Here is a 22,986-nt window from a genome sequence, read left to right as displayed (position 1 = left end):
GGTCTATATGCTATTGTGCGTTGTAAATTAAGTGATTGTGTAAGGCTATGCCTGAGATTCGCCTGTATCGATATTTTACCACAAATCCATTTTGAAATAGGGACAAGTTATCTATCCAACCAACTATCCATCTATAAAATACGCCACACAATCCCCACTCTGGTGCCAGCATCACGGTGGTTGAATGAACACCAAGAAGCTAAACATAATTGCAAAAACTGTACAGAAAATACAGAATTTGCCTTTAAGATGGTCTGTAAGTATGTTCAGACTCCTCAAAAGGCAAAGCTTCAGCTTCACTTGGTTCAAACTCTAAAACACAAAATCTCTTTTGCTGTCTTGCTATTAATCGGTGCATAATTGTTCAAATTGATCAGTGAACCTATAAATTATCAGCATGCAATAAAAGAATGCTTTGTCGTTGCATTTTAGTCAATAAAATGTTTATTTTCCCTACCTAGTTCATATGAACTCAATGAAACACATTTGTAGTGTAGCCATTTCAAAATGATGTGAAAGAGTTGAATATCATGCACGCTTTTGCTAATATCAAATGTGCCTACAGTTAATTTTCTTGGACTTTTTGATTCAATTTGTCCAATGCTGCTGATCTACCGCTTCTACTCAAAGGAGAGTGAGCAAATGACAGAGCTTGTCGTGTTCCCAATTTGAATCGGAGGCGAGATATTAAAATGGTCGTCTACCTGACGGCATGGAGGTCGGGCTGAAGGGGGCGTACAGCTCGGCGGGGGTGTGCTGCTGCTGCTGCTGGCGGCTGCTCCGGTTCGGGTCCAGCGTGTTGGCAGGTGACGGGGGCATCTGGAAGAACACACATGTCACCTCTACCAAAGTCACCTAAAAGTCGCACCGAGCTCCATCTGCGGGGGTTTCTGCCGTCAGATCAGAGCGATTCCGGTCGCCACCAGCGCCCTGACAGAACTCGTATCGGTTCCGCTGACATGAAAGCGTTATTTTTTTTTCCGCCGGGGGTACTCACCGAGGGAGGGGTGGACATGTCGCCGAAAAGATCAAAGTGGTTGATGTTCTACGAGTTGGGCCGTATGACGAGGTGGAGAGGGGGGCGGAGGGGGAGAAAGAAGAGGGAAAAGTCTTGTGATACATCAGCACCTGAAAAAACTCCAGAGTCATGACCATTTTATTTCGGACATGGGCTGCCGGTGGTTGCATGGTTGGGTAGGTGTGGGCAGTAAAAATCTATTCGTAAAGACGCTTTGTGCTGCGGACGGCAAGAAACAACTATCCCCCTCATTTCATTATCAGTTAATGGATCTCAAATGAATCTTTCATGCTTCGCTATAATTGAGTTGATAAAAGGCTATTGGGTTCCATAAAACAGACTCTGATTAGATATTCTTATGTCTGCCAATCATGAGAGGCCCCGGTGAGAGTCTGGGCTGCTTTATCATGTTGATTTTTGCTCCAGGAGGAGATACACACTCACACACACACGGGGGGGGGCGGGTTTTAATTCAACCAATAATGGAGGACGCTCCTGAAACCACCAGACTGAGACCATGGGACCACCTCGCCCAGTAAGCAGACTGAAGCCCCCTACTCTACTCCCCCTCTGAGGTCTACTCACACCACTGACAGCGCTGTGGAAAAGTCTTCACCCCCTGCACAGATATCTTCCATTTTGCCTTTTTGTCACACTTAAAAAAGTTTTCATCTCATCAGAGATTACCTGAGTAAATATAAGACAATATTTTCAAATGTTGATTTCATTTGTTTTGGAGAAAATGCCTCTCCGAAGCAGGCCTGAGTACCACCATATCAATAAATCCCTCCAGTAGAATCAGTCTGACAACATGAAGGAGGCTAAAAATGTACACATTTAACAACAAGATGAGAAACAAAACCAGTGCAATCCATCAGTGTAGAAACCATTAGCGGTTTCTAAATCTTTGGGAATCTTTCTCTATATTTGTAGAATCTTTATGTACAAATATAGAGAACAGGGAAGAAAACTGAACCTTGGCAGGAGCGGTAGCCCTAGCAAAATTACAAAAAGAGCTCACTGTTCAACAATAACAAAGAAATTGGGAAATAATGGGAGACTTCCCCGCATCCCCCTAAAAAGAAAAACACAAAAAGGCCAGTGGTGGTAATTTAAGTCTGAGCTATTTTACCATTTCAGGACCTGGTTGACTTGATATAATTCATAAAACCACTAACTCTGCTTCACCAGAAAATCTTCAAGCCAATTGTCCAGCCAACTTTTAAACTCAAGCAGACTTGGTTTATGTAGCACAACAGCGAGATCATCTCTAAATAACTAAAAAAAAATAGTGTATAACAAAAGGTCAAAGTCTGGACTTAAATTTGTTCAAGATGCTGTCAGAGTTGTCATTTCTCACAGCGATGTAAAAAGCGATGATGATACCTGCCGACAAACCAGAGTTAACAGGCAATAACTATTTTCACAAAGGGCCAAGTGGGTTTGCATAGTTTTCCCTTTATTATCAGCATTTGACAACTTTGGTATTTACTCAGGTTATCGTTTTTAGATGCAGTGAACTCCCACCTGTTCATGGTCCAGTATTCACTCACTTTTTCTGGTGGAATGCAACCCCAACTTGTCTGCAAAAAACTGCCTCTTTCTAGATTTTTCCATAGAGTACATCTAACAGTCGAAAGAAAATGCAGCTTTGGAAGCTAAAATACTTGGCTGCAATGGTACTTGATATGCAATTGGCTAGCGTCGGTAGAGTAGCCAACCCAGGAGCTTCGTTTATTTTCCTTAGCGCTGATTGGTTGAACTCCCAAAAGCATAAATAGGAAAAACTGTAGATTAGCTTCTGTGATAGTGATTAGGCAGCTTCTACAGTGCATATGAACACATATTAAGTTATATTTGTTGTTTGAATTATTAAATAGTAAGTCATAAGTTCTTAAAGGGGGTCAGAAGTACTTGTGGATTTTAGCTTCCACGGCTGTGGTCCTAAAAATCGAACAAGTCTCGGGCGTCCACTGTCTTACTATTTTATGACCTGAAAGATTTACAAATTAAGGCAAAAAGCAGAAGAATTCATAAGGGAGCAAAAATAATTTTCACAACCCTTTAGGTGAAACATTGTAAACATGGAATGGAAAAAGTCGCATGGAATGGTTGCAGCCATGCCCAAGCAGACAGTGATTGAGTGTAAAAGCGTGGAAATTCACACAAAACGCACAGACTTGCATGCTGCAGCGAAACTCACAGGGGAACGGTCAAACCAAAAAGAACGGACAAACGAAAACGGGAACGGCGGCCGTCAGTGACGCCGCCGTGACGTGGCGTTTATGTCCTCCTCCCACAGGCTGCGGACATAAAGGGGTGACACACAGTTTGCGCGGCACGCCGATAACCATCGAGGGGCACAGAATGAGTCAGAATTTGGAAGAGGAAGGAGAAGAAAAAAAAAAAAAAGAAGAAGCAAACATTGTACACAGAGGTCTTTCCCCCCCGAGGGAGCTGACACACATCGGATGAGCTCGAGGCTCTCAAAAAGCTCCAACTGAATGAACAGACAAGCAGTAACACTTAGAGATATGGAAGCGCTGCTGCCTAAACCGGCATGGGCTGTTTGGGTGAGATAGCAACGGGGCTGAGACAGTTCATCTGTCTGATGCACCGGGTTACAAAACACACAAATGACAGGAGTTTTTTGCGGGTTTTTTTCTTGGTGAATGTTGGGTAAAAGTGGGGGTGGAACAAATGTTTCTTTTTAAAGATGAAACAGGATTATCATTGCATGGTAGAGAACTGAGATGAACCCAGCTTCGGTTCGATTAAAACCAGGGGGAGAAATGTCACAAATCCTCTGAATAAGGAGCAGTTTTTTTGTTGTTGTTTTTGTTTTTTGTTTTTTTAAACATGTGCCTTAATTGTAAATGTAACAACACAACATGCAACTCAACTCAATACTCCCCCCACCCCACTCTCCACCGCTTACAAACCTCTCATTTCCACCCTCTGAGGAAGACAAACAGCCATTCCACGGCGCGGAACCGGCCCAGCGTTCCAGTCCGACGGGACCGGCAAACAGATCTTTTTTTTTTAATGTATATTTCTAGCATCTGATTATGATACGCATCTAATTCTGCACAAGATTGGATTTTGTACACAAAGCTGGCCCGTCTAATGTTGTGTGTAATTACAGAGGACTTCGGTTGACCAATCTGCTGCTTTCAAGTCTTCAAGATTCTGCGGCACCACCAGCGTCGTTATCATGACAAAAAGAAAAGAGAACATTGTTGTTCTGTTGTCAGTTTTCTTTTTGAGCCCATACCCTGCTTTACCACACTGCACCAGTATCACACCCCAAGAACCTTTTCAGGTGTCACATGGCAGGCATAAACCCCCCTGTATTTATATGCCTTTTACACGATGGGCCAAGAAAAAGTAGTGCCAAATGACAAGTTTGCGTGACGTTCTACGCAGATGACGTCAGGATTATTCAAACCGGGTGAAGAGTGTCCGTAGACATCGTTTTCAAGTCACAGAAGTTTGGACTATGACTAGGACATTAAAACATGTAAATATGGTTTGATCTCAACCAGAGGCTGATGACCTTAAAAGACCATTTTTGACCAGTTTTTACCCATAAAACGTAGTTACTATTCAAATAAATTATTACAGGCTTTTGAACTTCTGAAACGAAACGGGCTCAAAACGGAAAACTATTAAAACCAGTCATCCTTTTGGATCTATATTTTAAAAACAACTGGTTTCTTTATCAGTTGTGCTAATAGTTTACAGCCACCACTGTGAAGGGACCCTTGAGCAAAACCACTGCTTTGTAGCTTTGGCTGGACGTTCAGGGATGATGTTCTGCTAAAAGGAGAATCTCTCAGGTCTTTGGCAATTTCCAAAACGCTTTCATTCGGGATTGTCTGGTGTTTAGCTCCAATTGTCTTCAGCTTTGACCAGCTTCCTGCTACTTTCCTTCCCATTCAGCATTATGCACTACTTTATGGCATTCTTAAGTAAAATGCATTGAGGTTTTTAGCCCTTATGTGACAAAATGTGACATAGTTCGAGGGGTGCGAATACGTTTGCAAGCTCCTGCACTGCAACCTTTGGTGAAGCTGAGCAAAATGGGCCAGTTGTGGCGCAAGGAACTCCCTTCGCGAGGGTCCTAAAGAGAGGTTTGTAAGCAGTAAAGTAAGAAAAAAAAACATTTAAAAAAAGTAAATAATAAGAATGAAAACACCTACAGTCATGAAATGGCGTTTGGGAACGTCATAGATCCCTTCCTTCTGCTGACTGGTTGGGACCTGCGTTAGATCGGATGTCGATTGATATGGAAGTCAACAGATCAACACCTTTCACTTTTTCTTCCCTGGCTAAGTATTTCAACACAGGAGTGTTCAAAAATAATAGAAGAAAAAAAAAGGGGGGGAAAAAAACATGTCTATTAAAGTAGAAAAAAAAAAGTTAACTCAATCAATTTCCATCCAGGTTAATAATTTAGATGTACTTATCTTTTAGCAGCGCAGGATTATGCAAATTCTACAGTTGCGCCGCCGGATCAATTCTGCTTAAATCGATATCGATTGCAAACAAAGCCTGAAGGAGGTTCAGTGTGTGTTAAGAAAGCCTATTATTATTCGACAACCGTCTGCGCTGTCTCATTTGATGATATGAAAATGCCTCGGCTCCGGCGTTTCTCTCTTCTCTTTTTTTTTTGTTTTTCTTCACAGCTATCCAAGGTATCTGCTGGTTCTTAACCCTGCTGCTCGCCTCTTCATCTGCTACCTCAACTGGTTAGCTTTCAGTTATGTTCCCCCGAAGTCTATTGATCTTGTTTCACTCGGAGATCAAATGGCATGGCAAGTGATTAATCTCTCTCTTTTTCCATCTGCAACTTTCATCTTTGGAGAGGCCGAAGCAGGAGGAGGACAAGGGAGACTGGGGAACGGGGCGGGTGGAGTCTGGTATTAACCCGTTCCACGCGTCCCGGGAGTTCTATCTGGTCCTTCAAGTGGTCCAAAATCAAAAGGTCATGATGTTGGCCGCTGAAGACGACCTTGGTGTACATAGGCAGTGGGCGAATTCAAGTTGAACAGCTCACCTCGACACGTTGTAAACTGCTTTAGGTGCAATTTGGTATGGAGCGCGCATTTGCCCCAAAGCAAGTTTCTTTCATTTTTGCTTTTTCTTTTGTTAAAAATGTTTCGATCAAAACATTTACGTATCAGACAAAAATAACACAAAAACAAACTGGAGTTTTCGTTCAATATGGGAAAAGGTTATCCAAACCAACAAGGCCATTTGGGAAAAGCATTTGCACCCTGAAAGTAATAACTTAACATTGTATTAATCGGTACAATGTTTCGCTGTGGAGGAATTGGACCCACTTTTCTCTGGAGAATTTATTTTTTATTCAGCCACTTTGGTGGGTTTTTGTACAATGGAGTATGAGGGCCACATTAATAAAAAAAATGTAATTATGAGAATTAACTCATACAAAAATAAAGCCATAATATTACGTCCTAATGCTACAAATTTACCCTCGTATTATTTCTATTTTATTTTCGCACAGCTTTTTTCTCTTGGTATGACTTTATTCTCGTAATTTGTTACTTGTTTTAGTTTTATTTTCTTAGCATGGCCCCAACAGTAACATGTCTTATTTTTGAGCCTGAACAGCATTTTCAAAGTCACGCCAAAACATCTCAATAGAACTTGAATCCGGGTTTGACTGGACTTTTAGACTTTTTCAGTGGTTCAGTAGTGGACTCCGTGGTGTGATGTGGATCACTGTCCTTCTGCATGAGGTCGTAGTTCAGGTCTTTAACAACCACAATCGCTTCAGACCATCACACTGCCACCACCTTGTTGGTAAGTAAGATGAGTATTTTGTTTCTGGAAAGCGTCAGATGGAACGGGAGGAGCACCTTTCAGAAAGTTTTGCTGTTAAGGTAAAAGTCATCTGTGAACTCATGGGAAGCTCCTCTACAGATTTAGGTTTTCTCAGCGTGTGGCTATTGGCGCTCGCTGTGGTTCAGTGGAGATTCAAAAGCCAGAGGCTTTGTAAGCCTCTCCGGTCAATTCAATAAAATCTGGAATGACAGAAGTCAACAAATGTTCTTCTTATCTGTGTTGCTTTTTGAGGTCTTTTGCCCTACTTCCTACTTCACGTTGTCAGACTGGTTCAATTAAAGTCATTTCTTTATCATACAGGTCTGGCATTGATGAGTATAGAAGCTGGTTTGGATGGCTTTTTCCCCTTTAATAGATTAAATCAACATTTGAAAACTGCCTTTTGTGTTTAGGTTATCAGTGTCTTGACTTTAATTCTTTCTGGATGATTTGCAATGACAAAAAAAAAAAAAAAAGAAAAACGCAAAAACAGACGAGATCTCCAAAGAGGATACTGCCTTTCTTATGGCACTAAAAGCTTTAAAGTATTTCATTGTATTATTTAAACTTTCTGTCTTACTCAATCTTGTGAAATCACGAGATCTAAGGCGTCACCTTTCTAAGTGTCACTGGAGTCTACTCCTCAATTCGTATCTTTTTTTATACACTAAAATTCATATAAAGCAAACAAACAAAAAAACTTTCTCCAAAAACAGTCAACACACTCTATCTTCCTTCAGGTCAGAGCCATACCATAAATACTGCTATCTTTTTATTTATAAGGAATGAAGAGGGAGGAAAAAAAAAAAAAAGTGGGGCAAAACTTGTCTTTGTACCTGATAAACGCTCTCCTCTGACTGGGGGCCACGGAGGGGTTCGTGTCCAGCCTCAAACACTATGTACTACAGAACAGAATCAGTGGGCAAGGCATAGAGATGCAGAAAATAATGAAGGGGAAGGACAGAGACAGAGAGAGAGAGTGAGAAAAGGAGGAGGAGATGGCATATAAAACAGAGAGATAGAGGTGTGGAGGCATGAGCAGAATAAGTGAAAGCACAAGGGAGCGGGGATGGCGTTGAGCGGAGGAGGGTGGGGGGGAAACGAGATCAGGGGAAGGAAGAGTGTGAAAAATGGGGCATGGGAAAGAAGAAGGGAGAAAAGAAAAGAAAAAAAAGAGTGAGGTGGGAAGAGGAAAGAGCACAAGTATAACAGGTCAGGCAGTAGTTCAAGGCAATGTGGAGGTCTTAGCTGAAGGTTAGCCTTCCACCTCAGCAGTGTCAAACTCCACTTCCAGTGTAGAAATTGCTTCAGATTTTTGTCTAAAAATATGTCACAGCTGTAGATCTACCGAAATTGATGTGAAAATGAAATGAAAACGGAGAAATTTGTTTGACATTTTGGGAGATACTGGTAACGAAAATGAAACCACTGCAAGCTACGTGTGTAGCAGCAGCGATTCGACAAAGATAGAAAAAGTTACTTTTTTTTCTAATTATTGATTTTTTTTATAATTACCATCTTAAATTTATTCCTCAAAAAAAGAAGAATGTATTCCTTTTCAAACATTGTAGCTGAAACATGTAGGGATAGCTTTACCTCACTAAACAGCTAGCATCTTTGCGCTAAAAGGTTGCTAATCTGTTTGCCTCAGAAGAAAATCTGGGTAGCGCCAAGATATGAGAAGCTACTTTTTTTTCCCAAATATAGATTTTTGTGCAATTACTATGTCCAATATATTCCTCAAAAACAGTAAAAATTATTGTTTAAAGTACTGTAGATGAATCGAGCTGCAAGGACACTTTTACCTCAAAAAAACGGGCAGCATTTTTGTGCTAACAGGTGGCTAAACTACTGTAATGTTTTGTTTGTTGGGAATTTCTAATTTTGTTGTTTTTTTTAAATGGTCCAACCAAGGACTGGGTTTGCAAATTAACATATGGCTAGTAAAAACCTTCGTACAAAACAACGGTTGATAGTCTGTCTTGTAACATTAACTGTGCTCTCCTTGATTAAATAAACTAAAAATGAATTTCATTAAATGCAGAAAACGTAAAAGTGCATTTTTATGATTCAGACATTAGAATCGCACATTCACAAGCTGATGGTGTGCAATAAATATGCTCTAAAATAATTTACCAAAATGCAGAAAGGTAATTTTGTCAGTATAGTTAGCTACATTTTACACACACGGCAGCCATATTGAATTTTGAGATAGCGGTTTGGGAGAGGCCGTCAAATCTTTCCAAAACAGAATCAGAAAATTTCAGCTTCTGAGTAATAATTTAATGCAGCATCCATCCAGATTTCCTACGCACCCACTGGAATGGACTTAATCCTCTTAATGAAATGTTTAACAAAACATATATCCCAAAATGCCAAAGGCTCTGAACACAGTCAGGCGTTTTGTCAACCAGCATCAACAAAAATCGAAAGCTACAAATGGGAATGACATCATGAAAAAAAACACACATCAAGAGCAAAGACCAGAGGTGTTCTGGGGGGGAGGTGGGACGTTTGGACGAACCACTGAACATAGCATTCAGAGTAAGAGTTAGTGTTGTCTGTATTCAGTGTGAGCAAACACAGAGAAAAAAAGGAAGAAAAAAAAAAGGAAGTCATGTTGAGCCAAATAAATACAGGGCAAAAATAGTGGGGGCGGGATAACATCCAGTCGGGGGAAGTGAAGAGGGGTATGTCTTTGGAGGAAAATCCAAACACCGACACAGATTCACTCGGAAAATATGGTTGTACAACACTGCACTGGCAAAATGGGAGTTGGATGGCTGAGGATAACTGTTCACTAGGATGGTCTACTGTGTATTACAGAATGGTGCAATATTATGAAATACTAATTCAAGCAGAGCAGTGGCTGGAGAAAGAAGAAATATATTAAAGTTTATTTTGTTTCCCCTCCACCCCCCATTCAATGTGTTTCATTCCAGTGAAGCTAGAAAGGCAGTCCAGTGTTCTGGATCTGCTTGTAGCGCCCGCTCACCTACCTGGTACACCGGGTCATCCACTTCGTCCTCGAGGATGGTCTGCGATTGAGGAAGAGGGCAGATGACACATTTTGTTTTTCAGTTTCATTAAAAAGAAAAAAATAGAAGGCTAAAAAAAAAACAACAACAAAACTATCTATCTGTACGCAATCATAGTTACACAATGACACAGGGTTGCTGTGATTTACTTAAATCACAGGCATTGACACTCGTATGATTAAAGTGAGAGAAAAAAAAATGTAATCAGTTGATTATATGTAGATTTTCTGTGCATTAAATGGATGATGTGTAGAAACTCGATGCGGCGGAGAAGTGGAAATCAGAGCCTGACCTGGTAGACGGCCTGCTCACAGTGTTTGTCCTTCTGAGCCTTCTTCTCCATCTCCTCCCGCTGTTTGATGTCATAAATCAGCGTGAAGAGGTCGCGCAGGTCAAGGATCAGAGGCTCCGCCTGAAAGCAGGAATTAGACGGTGGGTTTGTGAAAACATCCGAAAAGCTGAGAAACTCATCTTGAAAGAATACAGCAAGTAAAACCTAAATAAAATAAAAACGTTTCCCTTTGTCCTTGTTAAATGCACCAATATTACTAATTACACAAGTTTTTTGTTTTATTCATGACCATGCAAGAAATGTATTCCTACTGATGATCCAATGATCCTCCGACTGATGGTCTTCATTTGTAAAAACCATTGAAAACCACATCTTCCTCCGCTTTACAATCATGCACCACCTTGAGGTGGTCTATGAGATTCTGATAGAATACCCAAAAAGCTGCGTATTAATCCGTAATCCATAAAAAGATGCATATTTTCACCTGTGCTTCATACGTTTGCACTACAAACTACACAAACTTTCACTTTTCGGTTTTGGGACCAGAACTTACAGACTGCGCCGTCTTGACGGCCACAAACCGGTGGTGGCCCTCCTTCCCGCAGACGTACCCAAAGGCCCGGTGGTCCCTGGTGTCCTTTGCGATGTAGCTGATCTCATGGACCGAGTGGTGATGCAGAAGCACCTGAACGACAGGAAGGCGGGGCGATCAACGCAGGTGACGTCTTCTCCTGTTAAGAGCTTGCATTCTGTCTTTTTAAAGCGTGACACAGAGCTGCGCTCTTTGTTGCCATCCAAAGTAGGTCAGACTCACTTTAAAAATCTTTGCATACTGTTGTGCTGCCGAACAATTTAGAGGGAAGAAACTTCCGAGTCTGCACTGCTGATATTGTAGCTTCTGCGGCGCGGAACGGAGTTGCATAACCCGGTTGCGTAACGTTTGTGCTGCCATGAAACATCAAATGCAAAATACCTAAATGAGGGAGCGGAGGATATCCTGAAAGAGAACACCTTCATACACAAAGGATAGTAATTCAGCTGTCACTAAGGCACACCCGTCTGCTGCTGCTCTATTAGACAGGATGAGCTTAAACACCGGGAGGAGCTTTCATTTCAACGTTAACCCGGGGGGGTTTTTCGTGGGGGACTGTTGCCGGTAATGCTCCAGATTAATGTTAAATACAAAACTAATACGACAAGTGCGCTTCCATACGCCACAGAATCATGTCGGCTTTGCTGAAAGCATTTCCGTCTAAATGCTCGCCGACTGTACACCGCAGTGATCCCCCTCTCCCCGTTTCCACCTAAACAACCCACAGAGGCGCATTAAGCGCAGGGTTACTTACTGCTGTGTAATCGGTAAATACAACGCGGCGCATTGGGGGGGGGCACGGCTTCTGAAACAACAAATGAGGCTGTCGGAACTGGGTGAGCTCTCGGGTCGTGGCGAGAAGCTAAACGCTCTTTTTTCATTTCGGGAGAAACGAAGTCAGACTGGAAAGAGGTACAATCCGAGGTGAGGGCTTTTTTTTTCTTGGGGTGGTCGGGTGGGAGCCGGCAGCCGCAAGACAATCACTGTTGCCCAATTATCACTTTAGCACTAAAGACAGTTGAGGTGGAGCTATGTTGTAATTAGTATTAGCAGCAATTATTATTAAGGGGTGGAACTGAGAGCTAATTAGCGGTTAGCGCTGATGAGCCAAGTGGACCCATCTAGCCGGCACTGAGCCGCGGGTCGGAGGGGAAAAACCCAGAGTCCCTGGATCATCCTGTAATGAAAAAGCGATCCTCCAAACCCGCCTGGAGAAAAGGCATGAGATTTACATACACATCTCATGGACCAGAATTTCAGATTATTTTGGCCTTTCAGTGACGTATTTGAACCATGTCTTTTCCAGAGGGCCGTCATAACACAACATGGAACTTTAATGGCTCATAAAAACAAAAATAAGGTGCAATAGGTTGAATTTGCTGGGTGGAAATAATGACAGAGTGTCTACCCAACCTTAAAAAATCTGAAATTCATGCATTTAAAACAATGTTGTTTCTCTTTGGGATCATAAAACTATTCATGAATTTTTACTTGAAGGTGTTAAAATGTCTTAAATTCATTTAAATACATGCAGGTTGGCCTAAAAATACATTAATCACAGGTCTTAAATTTTGTCATGGCAAATATATATACAGTATATACAGTACATACACTACTATAATATTATATTATATATACTACTATAATATTTATAATACTTTCTGTCAGGCTTAAGTTTGAGTCGCCCCCACACATGTTCTGTGTATTGAGGTAAGTGAGGCTACCAGTAAGTAGCTGCTAAGCTAGCTAGCTTTTTTAAGTTCGTCATGGATAGGTGCAAATGTATTGCCAATTTATTGTATTTTGTACATAGAGGTCTTACATCTATGTCATCACGGTCTTAAAAAGTCTTAATTTTGAGTTGGTGAAGCCTGCAGAAACCCTGTGTGAACTCAGGTTCAAATAAACACTCTCACCAATACTTAGATAAATGTTTTAGCAGAAATGAAAAACATCCTGGTGACAGTGACAGTGGTACTGACACACCGTACTATGGAGCTGGAATAAAAAAAGGAGGAATAGCTAAATGGACTTTCCGACTGCAATACGATGACTCTTTCCATTGAGTTAGTCATCCTCAACTTCCTCTCCACAATAAACACCAACCTGTTCAACCAGGAGTTCAACAATTCATATTCACCATCAAAAACCCAGAATTAATATATCATTCACCCTGACCGGAGCCCTAAAAGTGAAACCTCTCAACTTGGGGCAATGTCATCAAGAGTTTTAATGTTTAGTAAACCAAATGTCAAACTGCCTTCCGAGTAACTCGAGAGTGCTTGATTTCAATTGTGATTGGGAGAATATTTAACGTTTTGGTCAATGCGCAGACCGAAACGTTACAGCGTTTTGGCTGGTCAGTCGTCTAAGATGGCGGCCCAGGAAGGCAGCTGTTGTGAAGTGAGCCGTGCCCTCTGGACGTCCTCACGACGGCAGCAGCTGGCCGCTTCCCGGCAGCCTCCGCGTCGACGCGCTACTCACCCCTGATCTCTCGCAGTAAATCTTTATCCCGCCGAACGAGACGGTCAAGAAGACCCTCTGCTTGTGCTCCCCCTTGGAGCGCGCTGACGAAGCCATTCCCTGCAAGGAGCAGAAGGAGAAGTCATGAAGGGAGAGGCAGTTGACCTTGTTCACAGGTGAGAGCGGGGCGACTTGTGACTGGGTGAGGTTCACAAAAAAACGGGATTCATGTGATGTGAAGGATTGGGGTTGGGGTGGCAGGAGATGCATACGGGTGAAATAGGACAGGATGTTCTTTCATCTGCCTTTTTCATGAAGCTTCTCTCTCAGAGGGAATCTCACTTCAACTTGAGCGGCGAATCACATTACCCCAACGTCTTGAAGCAGGTCTTCTGCACTTTGACGTGATAAAAACACAAGCACCGTCTACTGACAATAAGGTTAGATTTGCTGACTGAATGGATAGCGCCGCTGCCCGACCGGCTTGCTCCAGCAACTTCACACGTACTGCTGACTGAACAACCACTGCAGCCTTTGAAGTATGATTTTTCCCATGGATCTGCAGCCGCACTCTCTCTACACTCTTTCTCCTACACTCTCGCGCCCCGATAAAGAAAACAATTAAAATTTCCACCGTGTTCCGTTTGATGCAACCTGTGAGCTTGACATGCCTTTCATTGAACAACGCCCGAGAGAAAAATGGTCGGGAGAAGAAAGGAAAAGCGGGGAGATGATAAGAGAAGAAAGACTTTGCCTTATGTGCAGAGGCTGCGGCTGACAAAGCAGCAGGTTCGGTTTAGGGGTGGAAAAAAAAAAATGCTTGACCTCCTCTGTGCAGCAGAGAATTTCTACTTCCAAATTCCTCCTTGAAAGTTTTTTGAGTATTGCGGTAAATTTTGACATTTGGACGAGTTGTGCTCCCAAAATTAACCAAATCCATAACAATTTTATTGATAAAGTACATCTAAAAAGAACCTGTTGCTTAACATACGGCCACAGATCACCGAGGGTTGGAGGAGGAGTGTTCGCCTCTGTTTTCTTTTCATTAAAACTTGGAAAATTCATGGCCGTCCGAGCTTTGATGTGTCGAGGCACTTTAGGGAGAGATGAATAGCAAATATGTTTTATATGGAGATACATCGAACAGTAATTTGCATAACAGTGGAAATAATTTCAAGGATTTTTGTAAAATGAAGAAGATACAATGAAAAAAGGAGAGGGCTGAGAACGGAGCCTTGAGGAACAGATGGCCTTAACCTTATGTGACTGACCAACACAACGCAGCTCGTGTGTGTGAACTGGAAGGACAATGATAAATAATTGTCAACACTTTTTACAAATAAAACCTAAAATACGTGACGTGCATTTGTAGTCTTTTGTTCTGATATCCCTAAATAAAAACCAAAAAAATCATTAAGACTGGGCAGATGAAACTCAACACGATCATTTCATAGAAGATTTAGATCAAAGCTGATGTATGTGTACCTGTTAGAACCCTAACCCAATCAAAGCCTAGACTAAAAAATTATTTAGTCTCTAGATGTCCAGACTTGGTAGAGACACACCCCAAAATTAAGAGAGGGCATTTATCGCATTGATTATCATTTATCGTGATAAGTTTCTTATAAGAACATTGAATTATTGTTGGCACGATAAATTCCAATTAATGATGTTTGAGACCCTCCAAAACTGCCCGTAATGTCAGGATTGTTTTTAGTTTTTTTTTTTACTATTTTCCTCTCCTTTGTTCAATGAGTGTCACTAAACATTTTTTTATGTGACTGGTCTCCTAAAGAAGCGTTTTACAAATGGGAATGTTTTTCAAGAGCGATATTTGTGTTTTTGAGGCTAGAATTGCTGCTATCACAGCTCTACAGTTACCAAAGAAATAAGTAATAAATAGTCACTTTTTGTTGTTGTCACAATAGTACCACAAAATATTGTGATAAAACTTGGAGTCCGTATCGCCCAACCCTACACAAAAGGCAGCAAAAAGTGTTTCTGCAAACTTATTGAATCCGGGTCGCTCAACATAAAAGCGCACCATGCTGTTAGATGTTTAATAGTAAAACCTTGTAAACTCTATGTAACATTTTTTTTATTCATTTCAGAAGGAATGAACGCTCTTGAACGGTCTTCTTTTGGGAAACCGGTGAGCTGGGGCGATATGATACAACTAGAAAAACATTTTTTTTTAAAAAGAAAGAAAGAAGGAAGGAAGGAAGGATTGAGAGCCGAGTAAGCAGTGAGAGAGAAAGAGGTAGGTGGGCACAAGCGCTGAGGGGTGTTGTCAGTCAGCCATCGGCTTTTCCATTCTGTGGATTAGTCCCAGTGGCAACGAGAAGCAGCTCAATACAGACCTGTTCCCTCCTCTATCCCCTGTCCAGATAATAGCAGGTCTGTATCGACCGCTCCATTGACTGTAACTGGCTTCTGGCTTGTGACTGCCGGAGTTATATGGAGGGCACTGCTGAAATGTCAGATCAAGGCAGCAAAAAGTTGTTTAATTGGACATATCCCCCGGGACGGGATGTGGGTGAAGGTTTGCCTTCTGGCTGTACTGCCTCTCCTTTGGGGTTTTCCCACACATTAAAGCTCTAGAAATGCCAGTGGGGGGGAAACGTAAAGAAGCCACGCATAAGAGTCTTCTTTGCAAGAGCAATTTATCCAACCAGTCTCCCTGCAAAGAGGCTCATGTGCGACTTTCCATAAATCCCACCCCGCCTTCCTCCTCCAGAATCACCAGTTTAAATAGTTTCAGTTTTTTACCCAATGAGAAATCATATTTTATTAATCAAGTCTCCTGCACGAATCAATTCAAGACCAAACTCAGAGCGGAGCTCAACTAAATAGACATTAAGAGATTAGTCTTTAGAGTCCAACTCCAGCCCAACATTATTTTAAATAATGCAGGTTTTATTGGGGAACTCAGTGGGAATCAATCAGGAGGTAAAAACAGGTCGTATTTAACGTGTTTATTAGGTTTCTATGGTCAGTCAGCGTAGGGCCACCTATGGTAAACTTGACCATTTTAAAAGACTGTAAATCTCTGAGAGGTTAGTATCATTATTGCACTCAGTTACTTACATTGTCTAAGTGTATTTAAAGTTAAGATATACAGTGTATCCATCCCATAAATATCTGTTTCAAAAGTAAAACAGTAGCTGAGTTTCCGTTAGCCATAAAATTGTACATAAAAAAAAATTAATTCATTTTAAAAAGCTCGTTTTTCAATGAGTTTTTTCTAGGACGAGGTTGTTTTTCAGCCACATCAAAGTAGACGTATTACTATAAAACTGCATTAGCAGATTTCTCTCTTTTTCTACATTAGCAGAACATAAATATTTTCGCAAATTTGTAATGGAAGTCAGCGATCCAACATTCCAGCAATATAAGTGAAGGCCAAAGTAATCCTTTATCCAATTTTGCAATTTTTTTTGTAAGGATTTGAGTTTTTCTGAGTGTTTGTTTTTAGGTTTCTGTGTCTTTTGAGTCTCTGTGTTGTCCTGTCGGCCCCTTGATTGTTCCCAGGCGTGTCTCGTTCCATGATTACCCTCTGTGTATTTAATACCACCTGCGTCTCTGTGTCCTTGTCGGGTCCCAGTCGTACCAGTCTGTCGTTCCTGTCTTGTTTAGCTGCCTGCTTCTACCAGTTGCTACCAGCTCTGAGCATTGTGCGTCTCCTCATCTGTGCTGCCTGGATTTTGGATTTCGAGATTGCATTTCACCATTAAATGATCTTTATTTCACTTTCAACCTGGGTCCTCCGCGTTTTCATCATGACATTTTTGCCCTCCTATCAGAAAAGATTCCACAAAATTACACATCAAAGTTAAGATACTGACGGCTCATAACTGCACTCTTATTATTATTATTATTTTTAATGAACTGTAGTTTTAACATTTTTCATACAGGAGACGCTTCAGGGCAGCTTTGTGCGTAATCTCAATACTGTATTGTATTCTCCCGCCGGCCCTGGATGCCGGTACCGCCCGGTCCGTTCTGTATTGATTATTCCCAGATGAATGATGACATGATCATAGATCAACTCTGCAGGCGTGATTGACTCTACTTTAATAAGCGAATATTATCATTCAACATATTTTTCTGAGGTTTTTATTTTTCGCTTTCATAAGCTTGTCAGTTATTACAGTATTTATATGCGCTCATGATCAGACTTGGACATCAGATCAAAGATTCTCCTTGCTTGTTTTATACCCAGTAATTTAGCTTTGATTTTCTCAGACCAAGAGAAAATTGTTCATCGGTTAATGGAGCCGCCCTGCTGCCACGCGGAAAACATAAACATTCATGAGTGCGATTTTCAGAGACGCACAAAGAAATTGGTCGCCGACTGGAACGGGATGGTTTTACACATGATCGGTGATCGGCCGGTTGAAAGCCAAGAAACGCCGCCTTTTTCTAATCAGCAGACACAAAACGCCTAAAGTCCAACAGACTGTGCTCAAACCGAGCCGCTCTGTGTGGACGTTGTTACCGAGGGAAGAGGGCTCGGTATGAACAAAGTGTTGAAGACGAATGCAGAAAGACCACAAATGGTGTAAGAAACTTCTAGAAAGAAAACTGTATTCTGTATGGACGTTCATTCTCCATTTGGTGACTCCAGTTTTATTTATCAGCCAATGCTAACTTCACAAACTGTGATAATCCTGCTAATTATGCTCAAGTCCAATATAAGACACTAGAGGGAGTTTAACTGTCCTCTCATTTTGTCTAAGTTTTAGAAAATTGTGTTTCACTGCGGAGCTGCGTAACACCAGCTGCTCCGTCTCTAAAAACGTGGCGTTGCCTTCTTAAGATGTTTCTACAGATACAATGAGGCGTGAATAAATCATTCAGTAATTGTTTTTATGTCTTTCATTGGAGCGGTGCAATGAAACTTTGCTCAATTTATAAATTTGTAAGTGAATATACTCTAAGCCTAAGTTAAAGTTAAACAACAATTAAACCCGACAGTAAATCTGAACTTTGTCCTGCTATCGTCCATTTTTTACATCTGAAATTGTGCAAAAAAGAGAAAAAAAATGACAACTGGCCATAAAATCAACAATCAGTGCATCTATAATTACAAAGATTTATGTAACAAACAGGATACAAAATGCTATATAACCAGCTGGAACATTTCTTTGGTAGTTGGTATTGTATTTTCTTAACCCTGTTATTAGTTAGGTCAAGGTGCTCCAAGTGAGTCACATGGTTCAAATCTGGCACCATCTCCTATCATTTTCTCCCCTTTCGGTTAACTTTTAATTCATTTTCGGTGTGGCTTAGAAAAAACCCCAACTATTTACACTGCTAAACATGCGCTTCTTCTATGTTTAAAGCACATGCACTGCTTCTTACCATGGGGCTGGATTTGACCTGATTCACTTTGCAACAATCTGCAAAGAACACTGGCCTGCTATAACGTTATCTGGGTCACGTTATCGCAGTTCGCACATGTGCCACAAGTGGAACAGCGCGGACTTTGTTGTAAAAATAGCAGTCAGTGAGAGACGCGAGAAAACACGGAGGAGACAGACTAATTGGGGGTAAGTTGGGGGAAGCTGGGGCTTCGGGGGCTACAGGGGGGTGAGGGATTTTCTACTTAAGTCATGCACGGCTCAAAGCGTCTTAGGATGCGGAGCCAGTTTGCCTCGGAGGTCACAAAATAATATTTGTGCGAATTAATGCGAAGGGCTTTGAGCTATGCTAAACTTAAAACAGCTAACTAGAAGAGGAGTGAAGTGGAGGGACGCCAAGCGAACCTCAGTAGCTGTTTTTTTCCCCATTATGTTTCAAAGAAAACGAAGAATTGATATAGTTGGTCCTTCCTGTGTCCCAGCAGGTCAGTCATACAGTTTCAGTGAGTCACACAGGAGAGGACAGCTCCTGTGTGACTCACTCAAAAGACAATACAGTCACGCTCGAGCAAGCCTTTTCCAAATCAGACCGAGATGACGAGAACCTCAATGACACACACACACACACACACACACACACGCACACACACACACACACACACACACACAAATAGAGGAAGAGAGAGGCAGAGAGAGATAAACCCATAGAGAAGTTTTCACCTTCAGCTTCATCATGGAGTCCTGGCACAGCTTGTCCCCGCGCGCGGCTGTCACCTCATCAATCCCAATCAGCTTGGCCTTGTAGCGCACGCCATCTCCACGGAAACGCTTAATAAGCCCCGCCTCCGTGCGGTCCTGACCTGCAGTGAAACAGTGAGAGTTAAAGAAAAAGGGGGGAAAAAAGGAAGAAAATCCCCGAGACAAAGATCAGAAAATGAAACTGAGGGAGTGAATACTGGAAATTAGGATGTGTGAGCTCACTTCAATTTCGACGGCGTTTAGTATCACGCCACGTTGGCGCCAGCATACTGTGTATATGCGTGCGTGTGTGTGGGGGGGTGTATGTGTGTGTTCACTTGCATAAATATTTATGGAATAGGAAATGCAGAGTGAATAGCAAATTAAATGCGACGAGAGAAAAGACAAGGAGAAGATTGAAGCTGAAATTGGAATGAAGTTGGGCAAAGCGGGTGGACAAATAGGAAAATGCCGGGAAACGCTGACGACACTACCATGAGCTATCACTCAGTAAGGCATTCAAAAAAAAAAAAAAGAAAGAAAACGGAGGCTGAGGGGGATTGGGCTGGGGGTGAACTCACTCCTTTTCCTGCACCCATGTCCCGTGGTTCCCATGGGTGCTATTGCTGGTGACAAACCAGCCTGACTGGTTCCTATTGAGAGGAATTATCTCGGTCCAGCGCTCACCCACAATCCGCCGAAGCCCTCCCCACGAGACGGATGCCGGGTGGCGGCGGTGGGAAGGGGAGGGCTGTCACGAGTGTGTGGCTGGATGGCCTAAGGCTTTCCGCTGACATCCTCTCCACCTCGGCGCTGAATATTCCGTCTCCGCAGCCGCCCTGACATCTCCTTGACACCGACACCTTTTTTCCCCATTTTGTCACCGCGCAGTCTGCCGACGCGCCGTTTTGATTACATGTGGAGGCGCGAGCCTTGGGCGCCATCTCGCACGTCAAAAATGTATACCAACCCCTCATAAAGTCGAGCGGGAGAAGGGAGGTTAAAAAAACAAAAACAGGCCGTCACACAGGGAGACGGCGGAATTTCAAATCAATCAACCAGCAGCACCTTGGAGAATTTGAACAGTTTAGGCCCCTTCCGCTCTCAAAATCTAGGTCACGAGACCATCCTGTACATCAGTTAGCAGCGGCCTTAAAGAGGCTTGCTAATCCATGCACTTGAAGCGAACAAGGTAGACATCCTCAGCAGCAACTCTCGGGCTCCGCTCCAAGACCGAGTTACACTAAAATGAGCTTATTCCACCCAAAACTGACTTTATTTTCCAACTATGTCGCATCAAACCGTTGGGAATTTCTTCTTCCAAGCCGCGCATTTTCCAAAAGGAACATCAGAAAACAGCACGGAGCAAATTAAAGAGCTCGTGCAAAATGGAGGAAGAAGAAAAAAAAAACCAGTTCAAATGCAAGTGGATGTCTCCTCTCACTTATTCATGAGACCACAATCCTCAACAGATGGGGGAGGGTTTGATGATGGCTCCGTCATTTCGGTCTCTTAAGTGAACGTCAAATCTGGGTCTGATTCAGCGTCGCTCCTCTGTTCCGAACTCATCCAGCGGATCAATGCCGACTGCTGCTGTTCATCCCCTCAGACAAAACTCCTCTGTTTTGTCTGAGGGGAAGTTCTCAGTTCAGGGCTGTTTCTGTGCCAAAATTATCTTCCTGAATTCTGACCCAAAGGTTCTGACTTGGCTATTTTGAAACAGTAACACAGTCTCTAATAAGATCTTGGTAAGGAAGGCCTGTATGTTTTCTTTGGGAGAAGATGCGTCTACCTTGGACTTCTAGTGTAGACGTGCTGGGAATACAAAGAGTCGTGGTCACATCTGGAACACAATTACTACTTATTCCAAATTGCCGCAGCTCCCTTCACTGTTACTGTCAAGAGTCTTGGAAGATTTCCATACGGTGGTTTCATCCATTTTGGAAAGTAGAATCCATCTTTTGCCTATTTGGTACAGGAATCAGTGCATTATAAGCAGTGATGTCAGTACAAAGTTACAAAGTAACGCGTTACTGATGTCGGACCCCTTTTTTCAGTAACGAGTAATCTAACGCGTTGCTACTTCAAATCCAGTAGTCAGAATACAGTTACTTATCGAAATCACTTTGCGTTACTATTTTCTTTCGTAATTTAATTGTATTTCCTCTATGAGTCTTGGGGAGAGACCGCCGTTTCTACACGACAGTATCAGCAGCGACAGAAACGTAAACAATGGAGGGAGGTGCGCATTTTGTTGGTGGAAAAACAGGAACTATTTTGAGTTTCTTCCACCAAGTCCGATTATCACAAGCGGCTTTGGGCTTGTTTTATTTTCTAAAGTCGCTTGCAAATTTAACGAGTCGCTGGTTGCGCTGTTTTGGGCTCGTTTTTGAACGTGAAGTTGCTCATTTGGGCTTGGAAACAAGCAGAGACACATAATAAATCCCAGAATTTGTTTGGCATCCAGTTAGTTTTAGTCAGACTCTCCCTGTCCATCATTCCCCGGATGATCCGTCCCGCTGTGTCTTTGTTAATGTTCTGGCGAACCGCCGGGTAGCCACTCCCCTCTGTTGCACCTTTCTGCAGTTTCTCTTCTGGTTAGCGATGAGAACCAGGTGGACTCAAACTCCTAGCAATCAGAGAGCGCAGGTACTTGTGGTGTGACTGACCCGTCACTCCTGTCTGAAGAAGTGCCACCGCATGGGAAGCAAACAGCAAACAGTGCTGGTAGCACATGAATTCAGAACTGTGCAAAAGTTTTCTACGAAATGTGAAGGACGGCCGGTAAGCCTCACAACGCGGCTCCTTATTTCCCGAGTCTCATTGGAGCAGCACATGGACTCTGATTGATTGTTGTACTGAACAGTTTTAATATTCAAATCAAATAAATTAAAAAACAAATCACTTGGTGTTTATTGTTTATGGTAGAAAGTGAAAAAATGAATAAATGTTGAATAGAATTTTGACTAAATATATTTAAGAAATGTTGATAAATATGCAAATTTATTGGTGTTGAATTTTACTATAAAATATTTGCTAATATACTTTTGGAATAATTGGTTTAAAGGGGTGGAAATCTGATTATTTCACAATGTATTTATATTGTTAATTTCAAAATGTAATAGATGTGTTTCTGTTTCTTTTGAGGTTTTTCACCCATGTGGCTGGAAGGCTAAAAACTATGATGACCATCATATAAAAATAAAGACGGATCAGCTAAAGTGAAGGCTCTTGGAGTGAAATCCAGTTAAGATTCACAGTACAGACCATCCCTTTCAAGTGGGAAACCAGACTTGATAAAACTTGACAGGTAATATATTTGCTGTGAATGATGTCGAGATAAAGGGGCTTTAAAATCCTTCTCAGTTTTCCAGACAATAGTAGAGCACACAAAAACACGCACAAATTACTAAAGTTTTTTTTGTACTGTTGTAACCATTAAAAAAATCTCCTCTTCTGTTCAACCTTATAAGTGGAGACACATTGTAGATGTTGCCTTTATAAAATTACTTACAGTTAAGTTTTGGCAAAGATCAATGTCATTTTCACAGGAGGCGGAGCGTTGTTGTTGTTAGCAGCTGCTGATAGTAACTAAAAAAGCTACTTTTAATGTAACTTAGTTACTTTCCAAA

General features: G+C 41.9%; 1 protein-coding gene across 2 annotated transcripts in view; it reads right to left on the bottom strand.

Moving 5' to 3' along the window:
• Positions 1 to 22,986, bottom strand: part of LOC114145903 (disabled homolog 1-like) — a 66,592-nt gene that overhangs the window by 6,345 nt on the left and 37,261 nt on the right. Inside the window, exons 3-11 of one of the 2 annotated variants that reach the window (XM_028019574.1) lie at positions 19,337 to 19,476; positions 13,275 to 13,373; positions 10,752 to 10,883; positions 10,199 to 10,318; positions 9,868 to 9,906; positions 7,705 to 7,770; positions 5,221 to 5,280; positions 998 to 1,045; positions 705 to 819 (exon numbers count right to left, since the gene is read on the bottom strand). In XM_028019574.1, coding sequence (XP_027875375.1) covers positions 705 to 819; positions 998 to 1,045; positions 5,221 to 5,280; positions 7,705 to 7,770; positions 9,868 to 9,906; positions 10,199 to 10,318; positions 10,752 to 10,883; positions 13,275 to 13,373; positions 19,337 to 19,476 — 819 coding nt within the window. The remainder of the gene's footprint in view (positions 1 to 704; positions 820 to 997; positions 1,046 to 5,220; positions 5,281 to 7,704; positions 7,771 to 9,867; positions 9,907 to 10,198; positions 10,319 to 10,751; positions 10,884 to 13,274; positions 13,374 to 19,336; positions 19,477 to 22,986) is intronic. The other variant, XM_028019575.1, reaches the window with a different exon arrangement.

The sequence above is a fragment of the Xiphophorus couchianus genome, chromosome 6 (assembly GCF_001444195.1).
Source record: "Xiphophorus couchianus chromosome 6, X_couchianus-1.0, whole genome shotgun sequence".
Taxonomy (NCBI): Eukaryota; Metazoa; Chordata; class Actinopteri; order Cyprinodontiformes; family Poeciliidae; genus Xiphophorus; species Xiphophorus couchianus.
Note: the sequence above shows the minus strand (reverse complement) of the source record. Positions and strands in the feature narration are given on the sequence as shown.